General features: G+C 34.7%; 1 protein-coding gene across 2 annotated transcripts in view; it reads right to left on the bottom strand.

Moving 5' to 3' along the window:
* LOC120767995 (estradiol 17-beta-dehydrogenase 11) overlaps positions 1–21,377 on the bottom strand; it is a 42,203-nt gene extending 20,826 nt beyond the window's left edge. The window contains exons 1-2 of one of the 2 annotated variants that reach the window (XM_040094413.1): positions 21,265–21,377; positions 13,821–14,168 (exon numbers count right to left, since the gene is read on the bottom strand). In XM_040094413.1, the coding sequence (XP_039950347.1) occupies positions 13,821–14,003 (183 nt within the window). In that variant the 5' untranslated portion in view covers positions 14,004–14,168; positions 21,265–21,377. Of the gene's footprint in view, positions 1–13,820; positions 14,551–21,264 lie in introns of those variants that run through there. The other variant, XM_040094412.1, reaches the window with a different exon arrangement.
* Positions 21,378–22,933: the final 1,556 nt, after the last annotated feature.

Below are 22,933 nucleotides of genomic sequence, written 5' to 3'. Positions count from 1 at the left end.
TAATTTCCAAAAATTATAAATTAGAAATAATACAATTATTTTATTGAAACTTTTAAATAAAAATTTAAATATTTAATATAAAATTATTAATTTTGAATCTGATTTTTGAATTAAAAAATAAATTTAATATTAATTGAAAATTTTGTATTAAAAATTAAGTTTATTTAAAAAAATTGAAATTTGAAAATTTAATTATAAAATAAAATTAATTAAAAGTTTTAAAAATTCTGTAATTTTTAATAAAAAAAATTTTAAAATCAATTTTATTTAGAAATGAAATTTTTGAACATTAAAATTAAGTAAAATTTATAAAAATGAGTAATGAACATTGCGGACTTTCATCTAAATTAAAATTGAAAAATTTATTCAGAATTTGGAAATTATAATTTTTTTTTTATGATTTTGCGATTAAAAATTAAATTTAGATTTTTTAATTAATTATAGTTCATTTTTTAATTAATTAATTAATTTAAATTTTTTTTTTATTAGTTAGTACTAAAAAATCAAAATAAAGTCCATGAAAATTAATTAAAAAATTAAAATTTGTATAAAATAATGAACGTTAATTAAAGATATTAAACATTAAATTAGTTAAATATTTTAGATTGAAAATTAATTTGAAATTTAAATTCAAATTAAATGTTTTTCTGAAATTTAAATCAAAATCAAAGTAATAAAATACCGAAAATTTTATTAAAAATTGAAATTGTTTAAAAGTTTGAACGTTTTTGTAATTATAATTAAAATAAACATAATTTTCGAAATTAAAATCAGAAAATTTAATTAAAAAAATTAAATATAATTAATGAAAATTCACTAAAAATTAAAAAAAAAAAATTTAATTGCAATTGATTAAAAGTTTGAACATTTTTGTAATTATAATTTAAATAAACATTATTTTCAACTAATAAAAATTTAGAAATAAAAATCGAATATAAAATTAAAATTAATAAAAACATTACAAACTAAAATGTATGAAAAATTATAAAATTAAAATTAATTGTCGAAATTAAAATCAGAAAATTTAATTAAAAAATTGAAATATAATTAATGAAAATTCACTAAAAATTAAAAAAAAAATTTAGTTTCAACTGATTAAAAGTTTGAACATTTTTGTAATTATAATTTAAATAAACATTATTTTCAACTGATAAAAATTTAGAAATAAAAATCGAATAAAAAATTAAAATTAATAAAAACATTACAAACTAAAATGTATTAAAAATTATAAAAATAAAATTAATTGTCGAAATTACAATCAGAAAATTTAATTAAAAAATGGAAATATAGTTAATGAAAATTCACTTAAAATTTTAAACTTAAAATTGGTAAAACATATTAGATTTAAAATTTAAATTTAGAAGTAAATTTTCATCAAAATTAAAATTTGAAAGTTTAATTAATATTAATTAAAAGTTTGAACATTTTTGTTATTATAAATAAAAAAAATTCAATTAATAAAAATTCACAAATTAAAATCTCATACAAAATTTGAAGATTTAAATTAATTGAAAAGTTATAAATTAGAAGTTTTTAAAAGTTATAAAATTAAAATTAATTATCAGTATGAAAATCCGAAAATTTAATTAAAAATTCAAATTTTTATTTCCGATTTTGGAATTAAAGATTAATTTTTAAATGCTCTTATACAAAATTTGATGATTTAAATTAATTAAAGAACTGAAAATTCAAAAAAAGTTATTAAAAATTATAAAATTAAAACTAATTATGGAAATTAAAACCAGAAAATTTGATTAAAAATCTTAAATTTTTATTTCTGATTTTGGAATTAAAGATACATTTTTAAATGCTTGTCCATCCGTTTATACAAATGTATATATGCGAATTAATTTAAAATTCTCAGTTTTGAAGTACTGATTTGAAATTTTAGGCACTTTTCCCCCAAATGCCTAAAATCATATCGGATATCAAAGTACTATAGCATACAAACTGCCATACAAACTGAACAATCGGCATCAAGTCCTACTTTTGTAATTGACAATATACAAATCTCCACGAAATCTGCCTTTATTAGAATAAAGCAAGTCAGCATTCTAAGCCAAATAATTGCCATAAATGTGCTGAGTAAGTGGAATAATTAAAATATTAGAATAGTAATTAACTAGAGAAATGTCTATTGTATAGTCTATTATTTTTTTAAATTGTGACAAAATAATTTACTTATTACACTACCTTTAATATATATGTATATTTCAAACGTTTACTAGCACTTTTTTCTATTTTTTTCAAAATATTTACATTTTATTTTATTTTCACAGAAAACGTCTATAAAATACTTTAACAAGGCAACGTCTGTTAGGTCATTTAGTGCACACATGCTAATAATCAAGTAAAATTGTTATTACTTTATGCGGTTACTGATTACAGGCGGTTTGGATTTCTATGAATAATCTAAGCAAAACAAAGCTGAACGTTGAACGCGCAACTCAACGACCTTCTAGCCACTCAACTTTACGAGGCCTGGGGCATGCATTTAATGACTTTTATGAAGTATTCTACTTATATAACTTGTACACACTTACATACACTTAGTTACAGTTTATGATAGACTTGTTAACATATAAACAAACACGTATTTAGTTAGATAGCGAAACCTCAATTGCTCATTCAAACGCAAGTTTGCACTACAGAATTTGGTTTAAAAACTTTAAATTGCAAAAAATATCCATAACAGGTTCACAACATTTTAATTGTTGCTTTTGTTTCATATAATATGACCAAGGTAATAATTGAGCTTTAATTACCGCGCGTTCTAACGAGGTAAATGAACAGTGGGCTGTAAAGATAGAGTTATTAATTAAATACTACAATTTACTACAATAATTCAAAGTCAGTATATATTAAGTTTGTTACGCATAGAGTGAAGAGTTGGAGATATAAGAACTGCCGCTGCCTGACCATTATAGCATATAGCTGCCATAAAAACGGAACAACCAAAAACAGATCCTTGTATGAAAAACTTTTTTATTTGAGGAGATATCTTCACGAAATTTGGCACAAATTCTGGTCTGAGATAGCGCTATAATCTTCGAAGAAATTGTTTAGATCGGACTGCTATAGCATATAGCTGCCGTATAAACCGAACAATCAAAATCATGTCATTGTATAGAAAACTTTTTTGTTTTACGAGATATCTCTACGAAAGTTGGGGTGAATTATTACTAAAAGCAAAGTTGCAACCTCCAAAGAAATCGTTTAGATCAAACAACTATAGCATATAGCTGCCATACAAATGGAACGCTCCAAATTAGGTCTTTATATGAACAACTATTTTATTTGAGGATATATCTTCAGGAAATTTGCTACTCATTATTTTCTAAGACAGTGCTACAATCTTCGAAGAAATTGTTTCGATCGGACTGCTATAGCATATAGCTTCCCTATAAACTGAACGATCATAATCATGTCCTTGTATAGAAAACTTTTTTATTTTACGAGATATTTGTACGGAATTTGGCATGGCTTATTCCTAAAAGCAACGCTATAACCCCCAAAGAAATCATTTAGATCGGACTACTATAGCATATAGCTGCCATACAAATGGAACGATCCAAATTAGGTCCTTGTATGAGCAACTTTTTTATTTAAGAATATATCTTCACGAAATTTAGTACACATTATTGAGTAGCACAATTATACAATATCCGAAGAAATCGTTCAAATGGGATGGCTATAGCATATGGCTGCCATACAAACTGAATGATTAAAATCATGTCTTTGTATGAAAAACTTTTTTGTTTGACGAGATATTTTCACAAAATTTGGCTTAAATTATTATTAACGTTACAACCTCCAAAGAAATTGTTAAGATCGGACAACTATAGCATATAGCTGCCATACAAATTCCCATCAAAATTAAATACTTGTGAGCAAACTTGAACTGTGAAGGGTATTACAGTTTTGGTGCAACCGTAAAAATCGTTTTTTCTCGTTTTCTAAATCACAAAAATGCATGCCACAAAGAAGATATCAAGCAAGAGGCCTACAATATACACTTAAGTAACTAATATGCATAAGTCAAGTCTGCCGAGCACACAGCGCTCAATGTCGATTACGCAAGTCATGCAACTTATGTGCATATGCGTATGGTCTGCCTTTAGTTTCCAACTTTTTTAAATATTTTGCGAACATTTTATTAGCAATCTGAGCAACACAAATACTTAATGGGACCACTACACTTACAATGCAGCGCTGAATTGCTTGCCTATCGTCGACTCATGCAGGCGCATGCGTGCGCGAGCGTATGCTGGCATGTGTTTGTGTGGGTATGCGCACAGCAAACAATGGCAACTAATAGTGCCACAAACAATTGCCACTGACAAGCGGCAGTCAAGTCGAGTAGACAGCCGTGTGTTTGGGCCTAATGCGTTGAGCGTTGGTCAGGGGTATGTGGGCCAAGCAGCCAAACAACAAAAATAGCGAAATGCGCTTGAACACATGTGCAGCGTGGCATGCATTTGTTTGCAGTTGCTGTTGTTGTCATTGTTACTAGGCTTGAATGCGGACTGCTGAATGCTTTGAGTAAACAAATTGTTGGAAAATCTTTAAGTCAGCGGCTGACAAAAAGTTGCAAAGCTTATACAAAGTAGCGTGATAAATTGTGCGCGCAAAGAATTTCAAGATTTCAGATTTATGCTTGCTGCGTTAATTTTTATCATTTTTGTGAGAAAAAAATGTTTTTGTTTGTTTGACTCTTTGACTTTGCCGCGCTTTAACTTGTAAACAATTCACACAGCAACGCTGGCAACTAAGCTTTACTCATATCAAGCAACAGCAACAGAAGTCCAAATTTAATTTTGGGAAACATGCGCCATCAACTGTCGTATTAAAACTATTTTCGTGTGGCTTGAATTGCTAATTGTTATGCTAAATGAAACGCCGGCCAGACTTTATCTGCTTTTTCGATCTTTTGCGGCGGGAAGTGACCGGCATATAATTGCACAGCTGGGCAATTTGCTATTATTGATGCTGAAAAGTTGAAAATTACATAATTGTTTGATAATAAGCATATATGCATTAGGACGGGTCGATTTATACGGAGCCAGAAATAAGGAAAATCGCGTTTGAGCGAAATGTTCTATGGAATATTCTGAACAACTTTCACTAAGAGCCTATGGTTCGACCTTTACCTTTAATCGCGTTTGAGTGAAATGTTCTGCGGATCCTATTTAACAACTTTTTCTAAGAGACTAGGGGTCTGCCAACTTCGAGCCAGGGATTTTTAAGGCAAAGTATTTATGAATTATAAAAATTTGTTCGTCAGTTTTTGAGTTATAAGAATGAAATTTAATACGTAACTGCTGTAATCGCCCAGATCGGACAACTATATAGTACAACAAATATCCTATAAAATTGATTATTCAGAACTTCTATACTTCGCCTTAGAAGAAGGTAGGCCGTCAACCTTTTCTAGGCACACCTTCAAAGGTTTTTCTGTATTGCTATCGAATATGGTAAAATAATTTTTCTTAGTTGAATTCTTCCTTAACTATTATTGCCCAAGGCTACAGCACAATCTCCGAAGAAAATGTTTAGTTCGGACGACTATTACATATAGTTGCCATACTAACTGATCGATCCAAAGTGAGCTCTTATATGGAAAACTTTTTTATTTGACGAGTTATTTTCTCAAAACTTAGCATCGAAAATTTTTGAAAACAATGCCATAATATCCATCGATATTTTTCAGATCGGTCTACTATAGCATATAGCCCTCGTATAAATTGACCGATCAAAATAAAGTTCTTGCATGGAAAACTTTTTTATTTGATAAAATATCTTCTCGAAATTTGGCATGAATGTTGCCCTAGGTAACACTAAAATATCCGAGCAATTTTTCGCAGATCGGAGCACTATAGCATATTGCTGCCGTACCAAGTGCTTAATCAAAATCACGTTCTAGTCTTGTAAGCTTATTTTTTGAAAAGCTATCTAAGCGAAAATCAGGAAATATTACTATTTGAAGCACCGCTACAATTTCCGTTGAAAATATTTAGATCGGATCACTATATCATATAGCTGCCATACTAACTGATTGATCCAAATTCAACTCTTATATGGAAAACTTTTTTCATTTGACGAGTTATTTTCTCAAAATTTGGCATAGAAAATTTTCGAAAACAATGCCACAATATCCATCGATATTTTTCAGATCGGTCTACTATAACATATAGCTGTCATACAAACTGATCAATCAAAGCCAAGCTAAAAACCTATTTATAGCCTTTTATAGCCTTTTATGATACAACCGATCGACATCAAGTTCTGGTATGCAAACTTTTTTATTTGTGTAGGGTATGCTAGCTTCGCTGCAAACGCAGTTAACTTTTTTCTTGTCAAATAAAGTTTTCCCTAACTTCATACTTTTTAAGCGCATAAATAGAATATTTTCTAATTATGAGTATTAATGAATATTTTTTATTCCAAAAAAATTAAATAAAAATAATTTCATAAAAAAACAGTGCCGACACATGCAAACACAAGAAGTAGGAAATAATCAATATTGATTTTCCTTTCAATTGATTTCCATTGTGTTCATGTACTTATTGTTCACTTGTTTGGATTGTCTCTTAGCTCATTACTTTATAAATTATGCTTCTTTGATAGCATTTTGCTCTAATGCTAACACAAATGTGTAGAAAGAAGTGAACGTCAGTATGATTCTTAAATTTCGTACGGTAATAATTGCCGCCCAAGGCATTTGAGTGTGGAGACAAAAGACTTAAGCAACGAACTCGTTGGGCAACAATGCCTTCCGCATATGCGCTGCTATTTCCGTAGCGCTATGGAAAAGTACTAAGTAGTAGATGAGTTTGAATGGCATTTGGGTTGAAGTTAACAAATGTTATTATGTAAATTTCTTAGGAAAATTTTAATTTATGTAATTTTGTGTATGGAAATTATTTAATTCATGTATGGAAAATATTACCAAGGTAATACATAATACAAGTATGCAAGTAGAATTTCGCATATTTTAGGCATTTATTTTATTTTGTTTTTTATTTTATAAACGAAATTCAAAAAAATAGCAAAATAGAAGCACACTACACAATACAACATATGTATAATTGGAGAACTTTGTTGCACTAACGATATTGTTCATTTTGGGAGTTTTAATTTAATTAAGGAAAATGTATACCTGACGTGGTTGGCTTTTATTTTTTATACCCAACGCTGGATATATTAAATATATATTATAAAGATACTAAAACGCATGATATACATGATCAGCATGACGAGCTTAGTCGATTTATGCCGGTATTAAGCCAACTAATCCGTTAGTTTTTGAGATATCCTTATCAAATTTCACACATATTCTTTTATCAGCAAGACGAGCATCGTAGTCGATATTATGAACCGGCTATCGATATGCCGGTATTAAGCCAACTAATCCGTTAGTTTTTGAGATATCCTTATCAAATTTCACACATATTCTTTTATCAGCAAGAAGACGCTTACTTGTCAGAAACATCGTTATGGGATCACTATAGCATATAGCTGTCATACAAACTGAACACTCAAAATCAAGTTTTTGTATGAAAAATTTTTTATTTGATAAAATGTCTTTATGAAATTTTGCATGAATTGCTTTCTGAATCAACGCTATAATCTACGCAGAAATGGGTTAGATCTGATTACTATAGCATATAGCTATCATACAAACTGAACACTCAAAATGAAGTTTTTGTAAGAAAACTTGTTTATTTGTTAAGATATCTTGATGCAAATTGGTACGAATTATTTCCTGAGTCAATGCTATATCCTTGCAAGAAATTGTTTGGATCGGACTACTATAGCATATAGCTGTCATACAAGCCAATTGTTCAAAATCCAGTTCCTGTATGGAAGATTTTTTTATGCGACAATATATCTTCACGAAGTTTGGCATGACTTGTTGTCCAAAACAACTCTACAATCTCTGAAGAAACTATTTAGATCGGACTTTTATAACGGATAGCTACCATACAATTTGAACGATAAAACCCAGCACTTGTATGCAACCGCCAAAGCGTCACTCATCATATCTTTGTTGTTGTTGTATTAGGAGCAGAAAATATTTTAAATTTCGGTGATGCAGTAGGCTAGAAACCTACATGAGCATGATAACATAGCCTCCTCCAAATATGGCATCAAACGCTCTTCAAGTCTGTGTGTGCTTGCCCTTTGCACAAATTCCGCTTTGTGTATATAATTCGCACCAAAATATTCGAGTGATCGAAAAGTAACAATAAACGAAACCAGCACCAACACAAACTTTCAAACAAAAACAATTAATACATTTTTAATTTGCTTTGCGCACAATTTCAATGAATTTGCATAGAAAACGCCAGCATCTTTGCAATTTGGGCGAAGTTCAAGCACAGCGCACATAGCGAGCCAAATTTATGCAACGCGTTTCTTCGCACTCTTCATAACTACAAATTTGTTGCTGTTGCCTATTGGCATATATTACGCACATGCTCCGTTGGTATTTCCCTTTTCACTGCGCATTTCTAAGCATTTCGCTATTGTCTCATATCCGTCAACCAGTTGCTAGACGCGCTTAGAGATCAGATCTGTGATATATGCATAGCTAAACCGCCATTGTGCTGGTGTCAAGTTGTTGCTGCCGCGTAATGTTACTGTTACAAAAATCAAAAATAAAATATATAAAAAAAAAATAAAAATTAAAAAAAACACAGCTCACATTTACATGCGTGTATGTATGTGTTTATATATATGACAGGCAGCCTTTTAACCGTTACAACACTTTTTACGTTTCGTTAACGAAAGTGACTTTTGATTTACAGCCGAAATAACGTACGTAGTAAATGTGGATTAATGGCGCTTGAAAATTTGAGTAAAGCATTTTTACTGTTTGATTTTTGTGCGCTTTGTTTTTCGCCTTTTTTTCTTGTACTCTCACTTTTGTGTCTTCAATTATTAGGTTAGTTGTGTTGCTGTGAACTTGAGAAGGTCTTAAAACGCATATCGTGCTTTATTTTGGACCAAACGCTGGCTTGCATGGACACTTATGTACATTGAAGTGGCAGCATACATGGCAAGGGCGCGAGCTCTTAAGTGCTTTTGTGCGCTATAAAATTTCAATATCAAAGCAGAGTAGCAAGAGGCCCAAAGTATATGATGTGTGTGTGAAAACCAACTGGCGAGTCGTGGAGTCTAAAGTAAAAATTCTAAATTGGTGCATGTGTGTACTTCCGAAGTGGTCGGAACAACAGCTGATTTTGGACGACCTTCATGAAGTGCGTCTTGAAGTGAACTGCGACCTCGATTGCATTCAACATACCATTGATGAACACTGGTATTTGATGTAGCTACATAGTAGAGAAATTAATGAAAATCATCACTGCACTGTTGCTGAGTTAATCCACGCCGAAAATTGTAAAAAATAGTTGCGCGAAAATTTTATCGATTTAATTTTAATTTTTGGTCGAATTGAATATTTTCAGTTACTGTAAACAGCACAAATAGTACTGAAATAGCTATTGCTGAGTTAAGCCACGTAGAAAATTGTAAAAAATATTTTTTTTTTTTTATTTAATTTCACTTTTTGGTTGAGATGAATATTTTAAATTACTGTAAAAAACACAAACAATGTTGAAATGGCTGTTGCTGAGTCAATACACGTCAAAAATTGTAAAAAATAATCGCCAGAAAATGTTGTGGGCTTAATTTCATTTTTTGGTTGGAATGAATATTTTAAGTTACTGTAAACAACACAAGCAGCGTTGAAATAAGTTGCTGGGTTAGTCCTTCTCAAAAACTGTAAAAAATAATAGCGCAAAGATGTCGTCGGTTTAATTTAAATTTTTGGCCCATTTGAATATTTTAAGTTACTGTAAACAATGCAAATAGCACTTTAATGTCTGTTGCTGAGTTAATCCACGCCGAAAAGTGTAAAAAATAATAACGTGAAAAATTTCGTCGATTTAATTTCCCTTTTTGGCCGAGTTGAATATTTTAAGTTACTGTAAATAAACAAACAACGCTGTAATGGCTGTTGCTGAATTAATCCACTTCAAAAATTATGGCATGAGAATTGGGTCTGTTTAATTTAAATTTTTGGTCGCTTTGAATATTTTAAGTTACTGTAAACAAAACAAATAGCGCTGAAATAGCTGTTGCTGAGTTATTCTACGTCGAAAATTGTAAAAAAATAATCACGTGAAAATTTCGTCGATTTAATTTCACTTTTTGGTCGAGTTGAATATTTTAAGTTACTGTAAATAACACAAATTATGTTCGTACGCAAAAACGTACTGAGTATGTGTAACAACAAAGTAAAAACTTTACGATAAAGTGCTGAGTTACCAGCCTAAAACGCTAGAATTGCCAAATCCCGCAAAACATAAGACAACCCTCGTATATACCAGAAATATGAAAATATGTTTAAAAGTGCTGCCATTTTCTCTTCCTACTTTGTATAATACAATTTGTTGCTTTACTATCCGATTATTTACTTTAGAATATTATTTTGGCATTAAAAGCGTAGAAAATAAATATTCTGACAGCTAATTTCTTGCCTTGCAAGGGTTGCATTTACACGCGGAATATTTGAAAGGGGTTTGATGACTAAATACATATGTATATTTATTTATGCTATATGTATATTACTACACTCTCAAAAAAGCATTTGTTGACGCTTATGCAGCTGAAAGTGAGCTTAGTAGGCAGCCAGCAGCGTTAACCTTCACACTTAATTAGCTGATTTTGTTTTATGATTTACAAACTAAGCGCTAGTAGTAAATTGTTTATGGCTTTAGCTTCTTTTTATCAGTTTTCAGCGCATCAAGCATACAACTTTTGATTGCACAACTGCAGTTTACTTAGGTGGCATGCATATTTTTACAGGTGAGTGCGGAATTTGTTTGGTCTGCGTCGTGTGCGTCTAACTGCAGTGCAGCGTAGTTAAACGCTGTTCATTAGCAGCGGAGTGCAGAGCTAAATTGTTGCTAATTAGGTTGTGAAATGTCATTTTTTTGTTAATTAATAGCAAAAAATGAGAATAGTTGTTGACCTAAGGTAAATATGTAAAATTGTTTATGATTACTCATACGCTCCGTTAAACATTAGCTTCGGACGTTTGAAGTGCGTGTCGCTGTATAAAAATGTTATTAATACATTTGAGCGTTTCAGTGGTCAACTACGGATGCATTCTCGCAGATTAGAAAGGTACACAGCTAATCGCATTCGCATACTAATCCCTGCGAAAATTCTTGAAATTATCTTGTCAAATAAAAGAGTTTTTCTTAAAAGAATTTGAAATTGTTCGTTCTATTTGTATGGCAGCTATATGCTATAGTGGTCCAATCTGAACAACTTATTCGAAGATTATATCACTATTTTGCGAATTCTGTGAAATTATCTTGTTAAATAAAAAAGTTTTTCCCACAAGAACTTGATTCTGATCATACAGTTTGAATGACAGTGGTCCGATATCGGCGTCAAATTAGAAATTTTTTGGCGTGAAAAAGACGTATGCACAATTTCAGAGCGATATCTCAAAAACCGAGGAAATATTTTTTGTGTAAGTAGAAAGATGGACGGATAGGCTAAATCGACTTAGCTCATTACGCTGATGACATACTGTGGGCTAAAAATAGCAAGACTTTCAATTTAAATTTCATCGTAATATTTTTTTCTGGGTCGATATGACTGTCAGACACCTATGTGCCAAATGTCACATAAAAATAAGAGACTCGAGAACGCGTTGACGACAAACCTCGTTCAGGACTATCAACAACATCAACTGATAACTAAAATGTCTATAAAATAAAGGAACTGATGCTTGAGAATCGACGATTAATAACTAACTTAACTTACTCGCATCGTTGGAATATCATAGAGACCTGTGAGAACCATTTTGAAAGATCATTTGAGGCTAAGAAAAGCAAAAATTAATAATAATAACTAAATTTTTGGAAAAACAGCGTCTCATTAACGTCTGTGAAACAATGCTTTCCGACTACCAGGAGTTATGAAACGTGTAATTACTGGCGACGAGTCTTGATATCTATGCTTACGACCCGGAAACCGATGATTAATCTGCCGAATATCATGTCAAAGGTGAGCCACAGTGGAAAAAAACACGTCAAAGCAGATCAAAAACCACAGTCATGTTGCAGTGTTCTTTGATTATCGAGGTGTGAGGCACACCGAATTCCTTTCAACCGGCCAAACTGAGTGTTATGCATCGTTTGCGTGAAGCTTTTAATAAAAGAAAGCCGGAATTATGCGCCGACAACCGTTTTGAGTCAATTGATGCCATGAAACCTGAATTGCTACGAGCTTTGAAGGCCATTCCAGAAATTGACTTTAACAACTGTTTCGAGTATTGGAAAAAACGATGGCACAAGTGTACCGGGACCAAGTTGGATTACTTTGAGAGGGACGACATAGAGTTTGAAGAATAAATTAAGAACTTTAAAATTATGTATAAAAACTTGCTAATTTGTACTCATAGCAGTATACCAATAATTTATAAGGTCGCCGACGCTTCCTTCTGAGTACTACAAGCTTCGTGTCAAACTTAATTAGACCTATATTGCATACTCCAGATTTACTTTATTTAAATATTGCTTGCATATCCTTTTATGTTGGTTTATTTTGAGGATTAATTAGAAAAAAAATATATATTATAGAGACAGGGGTTCTAGGAGACCAATTTCAATGATTTTCTAGAACCTTTGTGAAAAGAATATGCAACCTAAGTCCGAATTTAAACTTTTCTGAAAATATTTCTCGCCATTATATGTATCACATAATTAATTTTACTGGTTTGATTTCATCTTTTCTTTGCAAAACATACCAAAAAATTTGTAAAAAAGACCAATAAAATCCGTTAAGATGAGTAGAGTAAGCAGAGAACTAGTAAATAGACAGTATGAATATCCACTCTTTTTATTATATGTGACCTGATCTACTAAAAGGGAGCTAACATGCGAAAACTAGTTTTCTGGGAAAAGCTGTTAAAAATAATCGTCAGTTTCTCGTTATCTCATTAATTGTTCTCCTTTTTTTGACACCTAAGCCCCCTTTCCGTAGACCAGGTCACATACTTCTAAGCTGTCACGCCGAATTTCAAATCATTTTTTTTTTAATTTCATACAAGCTTTTACTTTTGTTATATTTCATTATTATTATATTTTTTTATTAATTTTTTTTTTTATCAGTGGATGTTCCTTAGAGGGGTTCGGGTAATTGACGCCTCTTACCACCAAAATCGGAGATTTTAATTCTCATTCGAAAGAATATGTTGGAAAACACCATTTATTATCATCAGTGTCAGCTCCATAGGGGGGTTTTGGGGGTCAATTACCCCTCTTACCAACAAAATCGGATATTTTACTTTACATTCAGAAGAATTTACGAAGTTACACAAATATTAAAAATATGTTGGAAAACAACGGCGCACCCCTCTCAGAAAAAAATCCAGATTTGCTGCTGTTTACTTTTTATATTTTAGCTCTCAGGATTCATAGCTTATCACTTATAATTGATTTTCGAAAATTCTGAAGGATAATATAGAAAAGTGAATGAAAGCCTTTGGATCATAGTGTTTTCTACTTAAATATCAGTTCAACACCTTGTAACTGCCAGTTAATCTTAGTCCAAAATTTAAGCTTAAATAGTTCCGTAAGTATATATGATTAATATTTTCCCACCGATCGCACTTGATTTTTTGCCAAATTAACGATTCATTTAAAGAAGTACTCATTTTTGCTCTTAGGAGTATATCAATAGTTTATAGGATCTCCTTTTCTATCTGGGTATAATGTCTACATCAGCCTGTAACTCACCTGGATAATATAGCCGATTGAGCATATAATGAACCATAGAAAGTCCCATATGGCATCCGCCCAGCTCCAAATGTTGCTGAGAAAGGACACCGGCGGCGCGCTCGCAGTTGCCAATTGTCTGTTGGGCACATGGCCATTGGCGCCGCTGCCACTGGCTTTCGAAGTGTTGTTATTATTCACCATTTTCGCAGTTATTTTAATTTTAATTTTAATAACACAAACTTTTATTTCGTTCAGATTACAAAAATTAGGTTCATTCGTTTATTTGAGTTTCCGCTTTGGAATTAATAATTAGTTCTTATTGCAAGCGAACTGCAAGGAAAACACCTTGCCAGATCACATGAAATTCTTCAAAATACACTAAAATGTAAGGAAACCCACTTGCACTAAACACAGAATACCAAGCAAAACAGCAAAAAAAGAAGTAGTTAATCTTGTTTAGACCGACTGCGACTTGTAAGTTTCGCAAGGAGTTTTGAAAACGCAGCAGAAAAAATCACAACAAACCCAAGTGATGGCGAAAAAGAACTGTTCGCTTGTGCGTAGTGTATGTGTGTGTGTGTGGATATTTATCAATTATTTTCCTGGCTAGCAGGCTTTGCACGTAGGAGCTTGGAGCTTGAGTTTGGTAAAAAATATTCGTTATGCCGCGCTACACGTCCGCTCTGCTGAGCGTAGGAAACTTGAGTGTTCGCTAAATCGCTTCGAGTGTCGCTTGACTTCTCCGCTCGACTCACAGCGCGCAGCTCACTTTTGTGTGGCTTTCGATTTTCTCGACCGCAACAACAACAAGAGCGCACAACAAATGATAGCCAACAAAAAACATAGTTGTAGCACGCTGGCGGGCGCTGTCTGCAAGCATCTGCGCTCGGCCAAAGCTTAACTCAGGCGCTCAGCAGCTCCGGTGCAGCGGCAGGCTAACGCTGTAGCTTGAGCGGGCAGTGGCGCTGCAGCCCTAATTAAAATCGTACGTCACACAGCTGTTGTGCTTCTTTATAGCATTCCGCTCGCACCAACCTCCTCCTCCTTCCTCTTCTTTTTGTGTTTCGCACGCTTGACTTCACTTTGCATTACAGTTTTCGTATTGAAGCCAAGCATGCTGTCGGTTTTGTTGCTTTTCTTTGTGCTTTTGTTGGTTTTTTTGTCTTCAACTTCTTTATCTAAGTTTTGCTTTTCTGTTTTTCTTCGGCACTGTTCGGCACAGCTGATCGTTTTGTGTTGCGTTGGCTTTGCGCGCCAAAATGCTTTGCAAACGTTTGGCGGTGGCCCGCGTAGTGGCTTTCCTGTCGAAGAGACCTTCAAGGTTGGTTATTTTGTATTCCCTTTTCCTTTCATTTCTTCAGCGGGGTATCTTTTTGAAACTTGAGAGCGTGTGCATTTCGTTTTCGTTTTCATTTCTTGTAACTGTTTCCTCATATTTACCATTCTGCTGTTTTGTTTTGAGGCGCTAATTGGTCTTCTTTGTCTTTATAATAATTTGTTCCGTCAGGTAAATTGTTTTCCATTCTAGTTCCGAAAGTGGGAGGTGCGAGCTTAGCTTAGTACTTTTTTCTTTTTAATAAACGTTTATTTGCTAATTTATTATTTATTTCTTTTTGGAGCGTTTTGTGGCAATTAATCTGAAGGAAGTATTTTAGAAATATTTATATGTATAATGTTACTTAATTTCTTTTTAATATTAATGTCTTCGCATTTCCTTTCGATTAGTCAGGGACGCAACTAGACCCGCATCCCTTTTCAGATATCGATCTGAAATTTTGCACATAATCATTTTTCCCAAGAGTCTGCTTATTTGTTGGAACCACGCCCATTGGATCACTATAGCATATAGCTGACATACAAACTCATAGACCCTTTTTTTTGCTAGAAAAATTGCAGCTGTGAAGAGTATTATAGCAAACATTTTTCTTGTTTTTATTTTAAGATTAAATTTATTTTAATATTCTACATATTCTTTCCGAATCTCCTGAAATTGGTTCGGAGCAAAAAATATCTGATACGAATATTTGTAAATATTCCGCGTAAAACTTTTACATCGGATGATAAAGATTGAAAAAGATTTCCGCTTTGCATTACCTTTCTTACAAGAAGCACTTTTTTACGCGATCACTCTCAGCTTGCGGCATGGGATCAGAGTTCAAATCCTATATCCGGGTTTGACGTGGGTATCTATTTTTGACGTTATATTCTCACGGTGTATAATTTTACATTGGATCAAAGCAATGCTCTGATCAGCACCCCAAACAATGCAAGCATTACTCCGTACCAATTGGTCAGGCAAAATGTACATCTTATTCCACCTTAGTAGAGTTCGAGGCTCATCTTAAACTTCTGCGTACTGTTGGTCCAGCAGCCGGTTGCAATGCGACTCCACATTGAACCGAAACAAGGTCAGTTCTCCAGGCAATTGGGGTTTAAACCTCAATTACCATGAATCTTCCCGAAGGGCTGACCGCAATGAACAGATTTGAATGAACTCTAAGGGCTTACTGATCGCCGTTGTTCCATAATTAAGTTTCCGGTCGGACCTTCTGGCAGAAGCTTCCAGTTGAGCACACATTCAACTCATGACTAGTGACATTTGAACATACAACGTCCGTTGTGTTTAACGTTGATCAGCGCCCTGAAAATACTAGGCATTTTCAGTACCAATTGGTAGTGTGGAATGGACACACTAAATAACTTGGTAGGGTTTGGGCCCATTTAAAATGGGTCGCCTCCTAAACAATTCGCGTGCAACAACTCTTACTGTTCGGCATTCCGACTAGTGGAAATCACATCATCCATTCTCGTACCACCCAGATCCCTAATGTCCGAGTACATTGCTCAAAATTTACAGAGTAAGTGACCTACCCATGTAGAGAGTCTATCATGATATTCCAAATAATATGGGCCAAAGATGGAATCTTGCGAGCGGTCACGAACCACTCCAATCTCCAAACTCCCATTTATGCCGACTAGAGAGGCCTTTATATCCGAAAAGCAGCTCTGTCAAAGACTAATTTCCGAACAGCTAAGCTCCTCCAGTCGTTGCACGACTCGACCATAACTTAGGTAGTCAAACGCCCTCTTGACATTTACCCTAACAACATTCTATACTGCGTCCTTTCCTGAACCCATACCCCAACCCCATGCCAGCTTCTGGAGCCGTTTCATCATAACTCTTTCCAGCACTTTTCCAAGTACAGGAAGGAGACTGATACTTCTATATGAACAAGGATCGCTCCTGAACTTATTAGGAGACTTCAGGAAAGAAGCAACTCTAGCACTTTTCCACTCGCGTGGAAAGTATCCCTCCCAGACTCAATTGCTATCAATGGCCTCCAGGTATTCCGGAATGAACTTTCACAAGCTCCCAGACTTCATTGCCATAAATGGCCTGCAGATATTCCGGAATGAAGTTTTACAAGCTTTCGCACATCTCTCCGCTCAAACCATCAAGACCTGGTTGACCATTTAGACCTGGCCAATTTCAGAATCAATTCAGTTCCTTGCATGGGAGACACCTGTTATCACATCGAAAGCCTGCCAAATGTATAACGTTCCGTAAGGAAGGCGCCGGTATTAATAGAAATGTGTCTGTGTATAATATATATATTATACAAACATTGTATAAATTAAAAGCCACAAAATAAATTCCAAAAACTAGTTCGTCTCAGCGCTTCTAGCTTTGCATATCTGAGGCAGGAGGTCACGAGTAACAAAATACAAATACAAATACAATAATATAGAAATAACATTTCAGGCAACAAAATTTAGAATTTATTAATAAATGAACATAATTATAGGTATAACCGTAAAAAATTCTAATGAATTGTCTGATTTTTAAATTGTTATTATAAAAAAGCTTTAAGTAAATGTGAAGTTGAAGTTTGCGAATTTGTAGTTTTGAATAAGTATTTGACTTGACCTTGAATAAATAAAGGCGAAAACAGGATTTTCTGTATTTTTGCTAACTGCTTTTTTTATGCTGAGGTATTTAAAGTTATCGAATATTTATTCTATGGCGTCGTTAAATCAACTTGGTTTGAATTGACTCAGACTCATCTGAGGGTCACTGCTTTTTTACTCTTGTAACATGTTGCTACAGAGTATAATAGTTTTGTTCACCTAACGGTTGCTTGTATCAACATAAATTAAGCGAGATAGATATGGGGTTATATATTTGTATATATAAATGATCAGGATGACGGGAAAAGTGGAAATCCGGGTGATAGTCTGTCAGCCGTACGTCCTGTAGCTTGAGTAAAAGTTAAGATATCTTGATGAAACTTGGTACACATTGCATAATTGCTTGAAAACCGATCCTCTGGTTGACGTTTTGCCCCTTACGGTATTTCCCTGGCTTTAATTCTTGCAAGTTGCAAGAGTATTAAATGTTCGGTGTCAACTGCACTTGGCCCTTCCTTATATGTTTATACATAATATACGCTTTAATATAGTAAGTTAGATTAAAACCTGAAAAACATTAAAGCAAAATTACCATCTCAAAGAATATTTAGTTCAAACACGAGCAATTTTGCAAAAGGTTTCATTTTGACACACCCACGTATCAGCAACGGAGACTAATTCCAGTATATAAGCAGAGCTGAAGAGAAATTCTACAGTTATTTTATAAAGGTTCGATCAAGATACAGTAGTCTAGTAGTAGCAGACAAGCCCCTCTATCAAAAGATTTTTACGGCATCCTGAGGTGTATGGATTAAGTGCGTTAATAACACTAAAAGGACTGTAAAAAAATACTAGAATTTTGAGTACTGCTCAAAATGGAAAACGTATCTTCATCATCGACATCCCGAAGCACGAATAATTAGTGATTTCCGGACTATAACAACCGACGCTGCTATAGTAAGAGTTAGACGAAAAACTCGGGCGATTATATCAGCTATCAGTGCCAACAACAGTGCTAAAGAAAGGGGAGAGGCACAAGATATACAAAATGTGCGAGCAGCATCGGTGGCACTCCTCAGCGAAAGAACGGTGAAATCACAGTATGACACCAGACTACCAATCGTGGATAGACAGATGATATGTTTGCTTTGTAAATAGGTGCTTTAGAAGCTATCTCTACAGACTCTGTAATGATATCTGTTCGAACTTTACGACGTTTACACCGTACAAGGTGCATAAAAAATGCGGAACAGGTATTCAAGTATTGTCCTCGTTTTTTAATTCAAGAGAAAAACTAAAATCTACACTCGTTGGTACTTTTGCAATTGTCGCAAATATGTCAACACACATGTGAGTCAGTCTACTGAGAAATGAAAAACGAAAGGAAAGGTTAACGAAGTGTCTGTCACCTTTAATAATGCCAAACTGAGACTTTTGAACAGATTAGGCGTCCGCCAATCAACAGTATAGAAAAGACCTAAAATGCCTTGTCTCTCCAGTCTTGTGCTTCCACTTCTCCTTTCCCCCCGAGTGAGATTGAGGAAATCCTTAGATACTGTAACCCCTCACTACCCACGCATGAATGGAGGGTAATAAGGCTGGAGAGAACCGAGGAACCATATCGGCAAGCGCTGATTCTGCTAAATGCGGAGTCCGTCGGTGCTCTCGCAAAACCAATGGAGCCATATGCTATGGGCTTGAAAGGTTGGATATTCCCGACGATTGCCAAAGCCGATGCCGCTCTCGCTTCAGATGTGGTGGATACGACAGCTGGATATGGTCAAAGCACAAATGAGAACGACCCGAGGATTTCGGACATAGCGAGTTCTGGGAGGTTCGTCAATTAGGGACAGCCTCGAACAGCTGCTGGCAGAGGTGCGGGTCGAACACGACGTGTTCCAAGATGCGAAGGCAGCCTCCGCCAATTTATTGCTTTGTCTAAAACAAGACGAAGCCGATGTCGTCCTGATCCAGGAACCGTGGCTGACTAGTTACGGCATATCTGGATTGAGGACGAATAGTAATAAGCTGCTGCGGACCAAAGATGCAGTTAAAATCAGAACCTATGTATATGATAGTCCGAAATGAATTAACAGTATTTCTTTTGCCTAATAACGCTGATGTGGTGACGCCATAACTGGAACGTGGCGCCGGAGATTTCTGGTTAATCTACCTCCTTTAATGTTGAGGAAGACCTTGACTGAATCGTCACGAAGAAAACCTGTATCCTCCTGTGTTCTACAATTAGATAGCCAGGCTTTTGCGGGAGCTTGGCCAGCGCTGGGCCACCATCGGTACATGCGCTATAGCAAAATCCTTTTGGCCCGAGATTGGTCGCAAGAGATCTGGTGACCTCTTTGCCCTCAATAAGGCTAGTCTCTCCTTAGTTTAGGGGCTTTTATCAGGCCATCTCCTTATTGGCGTCCAGGCTTTAAGGCTGGAAATCTTATCAGACGTCATCTTCAGAAGCTGTATGGAAGAAGTTGAGGTGGAAAGAACTCAACACTTCCTTCATGTCCGTCCTAGTGTGGGAGGTCAAGACTGAAACACGTAGGCGCGACAGTCATCAGACATCCCACCGAACTGGCGAGCAACTAAGTTTGCTAATTTATAAGTTCGAAAACAGGAGTTTTTCTTTTTATGGTTTCACTAAGGACTACATATAGCAGTCCACGTGCGACCTCTCTAGATCAGCCACATAACCTAACCACGAAGTAATACTCGCATCGAATCCCGTGGTTCCGTGGGAGTTTCATTTGTGGGTTATGTTTAGCACTCCGGCTTTTCGTGCTTGCCTTTACTATAAAAAACAAACAAAGCTATCTTTCAAAGGCTTTAACTGGCAAAAATGAAAGTAATAAATTCGAATTTTTTATGTAAGTTTTTAATAATTTCACTTTTTTGCTTGCGTTTTTCGAAAGTGTTACTAACAATTTTTGCGCGAAAATATTCAAATATCCATGCATATGTATTTCGAATCATTATGCATATTTGCTTCTCACTTCACAATCCAGTTATGCAAATCGAATTAGCAGCATAAAATGCAAACGCTTTGTGCGCAACAACAGCAGCAACAGCGTGTCAAAACAAACAAGTGGAGGAAAACGGCAAGAAGCTTTAATTAGTTGGCAGAATCCAAAGCGTCGGATTTGTGCGATTCTGCAGAACGGTGCGCGTGCCGCAGCGAGTTCAAGAAACTCTCTAACCAAAATAAAGGTCAGCAGTTAGTCGATTGTGGTTTGCAGTTGTTGTTGCATTAATTGCATTAGTTATTTGCCTCATTAAGTGGCTTTTCGTTAGGTTTTGTTTTGATTTTCTTTAATTATCGATTTTTTTGTGTGATTTTGGTCAGCAACTGTTTAGTAGCGGTCTTCATTTTAGTGTATTATGCTACTAAAAATCATAATAATAACTAGCAAGCACCAAGTTACAATATGTTCTTGAAGACCGATGAATCACCAGCACTAAATCACACTTTCTACATTGTTCCATATATTTGAAGGCACGGAGATTTATTTTAAGAACTATTATTGTAAATTCATATGACACTCACTCACACCCCGAACGAACTAAAATTGTCCACCGAATTGCCGATTGTTCGCTTCCGGTTCTTTAATAAATTAATCTGTTTGCTTCACGTAGTCTTTTAGTTTTCTATGCTCGTCACTTTTAAGCATTTTCTTAGGCACATTAACTCTTACTTTCTAATAATTCATCACACAAAAATTAGTTCCTTCAATGCCTTGCACTAAAAAATGTTTCTCTTCTGGAAAACTGCACTATTTTGACAGCTCATTCAATGGGAATGTCAATTTTAGCGCGTGCGCAGTTGTAATGTTTGTTGTAATTATTGAGTTCAATTTCAGCTAAACTCAACTCAACCAAAAGGGACTTGTGTTATGTCGAGTGGTGAGTTACCACTTACATGGTAATAAAGGTGGTGAAATTAAATTCTTAAATTTATGCTTTGGACTTTAGCTTTAGTTTTTTAAATTGGTAGCAACTCTATCCCAATAAGCTTTCAGCCAGTTTTTAAAATTCCTCTATATTTCTTCCCTTACTTTTTGAAAGAAAAAACACAGAAACTTCAAATTTAGTAGGGAATATTTATCATCATTCGAAAGAATATTCTTTGGCATTTATTTTTCGAAGATTTTATCTTTCAAATGTTGGCCGCGGCTACGTCTCAGATGGTCCATCTGCTGAGTCCAAATTTTGATGACTCGTTCGAGCGTTTCGACTGGTAACTGGAAAACTAATTTAGTAAATATTCCATCCAACTCAGCATTGCTGTCATCACCTCTACACCGAGCATTGATTTGTAGGTATTCATTCCAAGTATTATTGATATTCACCAACAGCAGGACTAAGAAGGATTTCTTAACGTTCTGCACTACAAAAGCATCAATGTTTGCATTCTCGCCAATGTTGTGCTTTAATCATACATTGTTTGGTAGTTAAAGGGTGCTTTTTTAGACAAGAGGTTTTGAAAAAGAAATAAAACACATAAAATTTAATGTCATGACCAAGAACAAAGCTTCTTTTTACAAAAATAAGGGTTTACCATTATGTTTTAAACATGATTTCGAGCAAGTGAACACGGCAGCTGACTCGAATGAATTCCAGCCGTGTGGCCCAATTTTCGATCACTTTTTGAAGCATCTGGAGCCGTATGTCAAAGCGTCGGATAATCTCTTCCAAAGCGCCACTCGTCTTAGACTCAACTGCGTAGACACGCGACGTCACAAAACTACACAAAAAATAGGCCAACAGTGTTAAATCGCAGGAGTTTGGAGGCCACGCCACAGTCCTGCAACGTGAGGTGATACGCTCACCAACAATTGTCTTCAATAAATTGTTTGTGGTGCCCTCCTTATTGGAGCCAAAGGTCGACCGCATCAACATCCGCCAAGTCTGGCATGGAAAAGTTAATAATAATGGATCTATACCGACATTGACTTTAACATTATGACCGAGTTAGAATTTGTGAGCCCATAAGCCAATATCTTTTCACAAAATATTCCTTAAAGTAGTTGGACACAGCTTCAATTGTTGCCTGCGAAGCCGGGTGGACTCATTCGGGTCATCTTCGATTATCGACATCTTATCCGGAGCAGCAATAGCGCCTTCGATGGGCACTTTAGGGCGTCTCTGAGGAAACGAATCCATGGTTTTCTGTATTACCGACTCTGCTGGGCGATTACGTCAGTCGAATAGTGGAC

Source organism: Bactrocera tryoni, chromosome 2 (assembly GCF_016617805.1).
Source record: "Bactrocera tryoni isolate S06 chromosome 2, CSIRO_BtryS06_freeze2, whole genome shotgun sequence".
Lineage (NCBI taxonomy): Eukaryota > Metazoa > Arthropoda > Insecta > Diptera > Tephritidae > Bactrocera > Bactrocera tryoni.
Note: the sequence above shows the minus strand (reverse complement) of the source record. Positions and strands in the feature narration are given on the sequence as shown.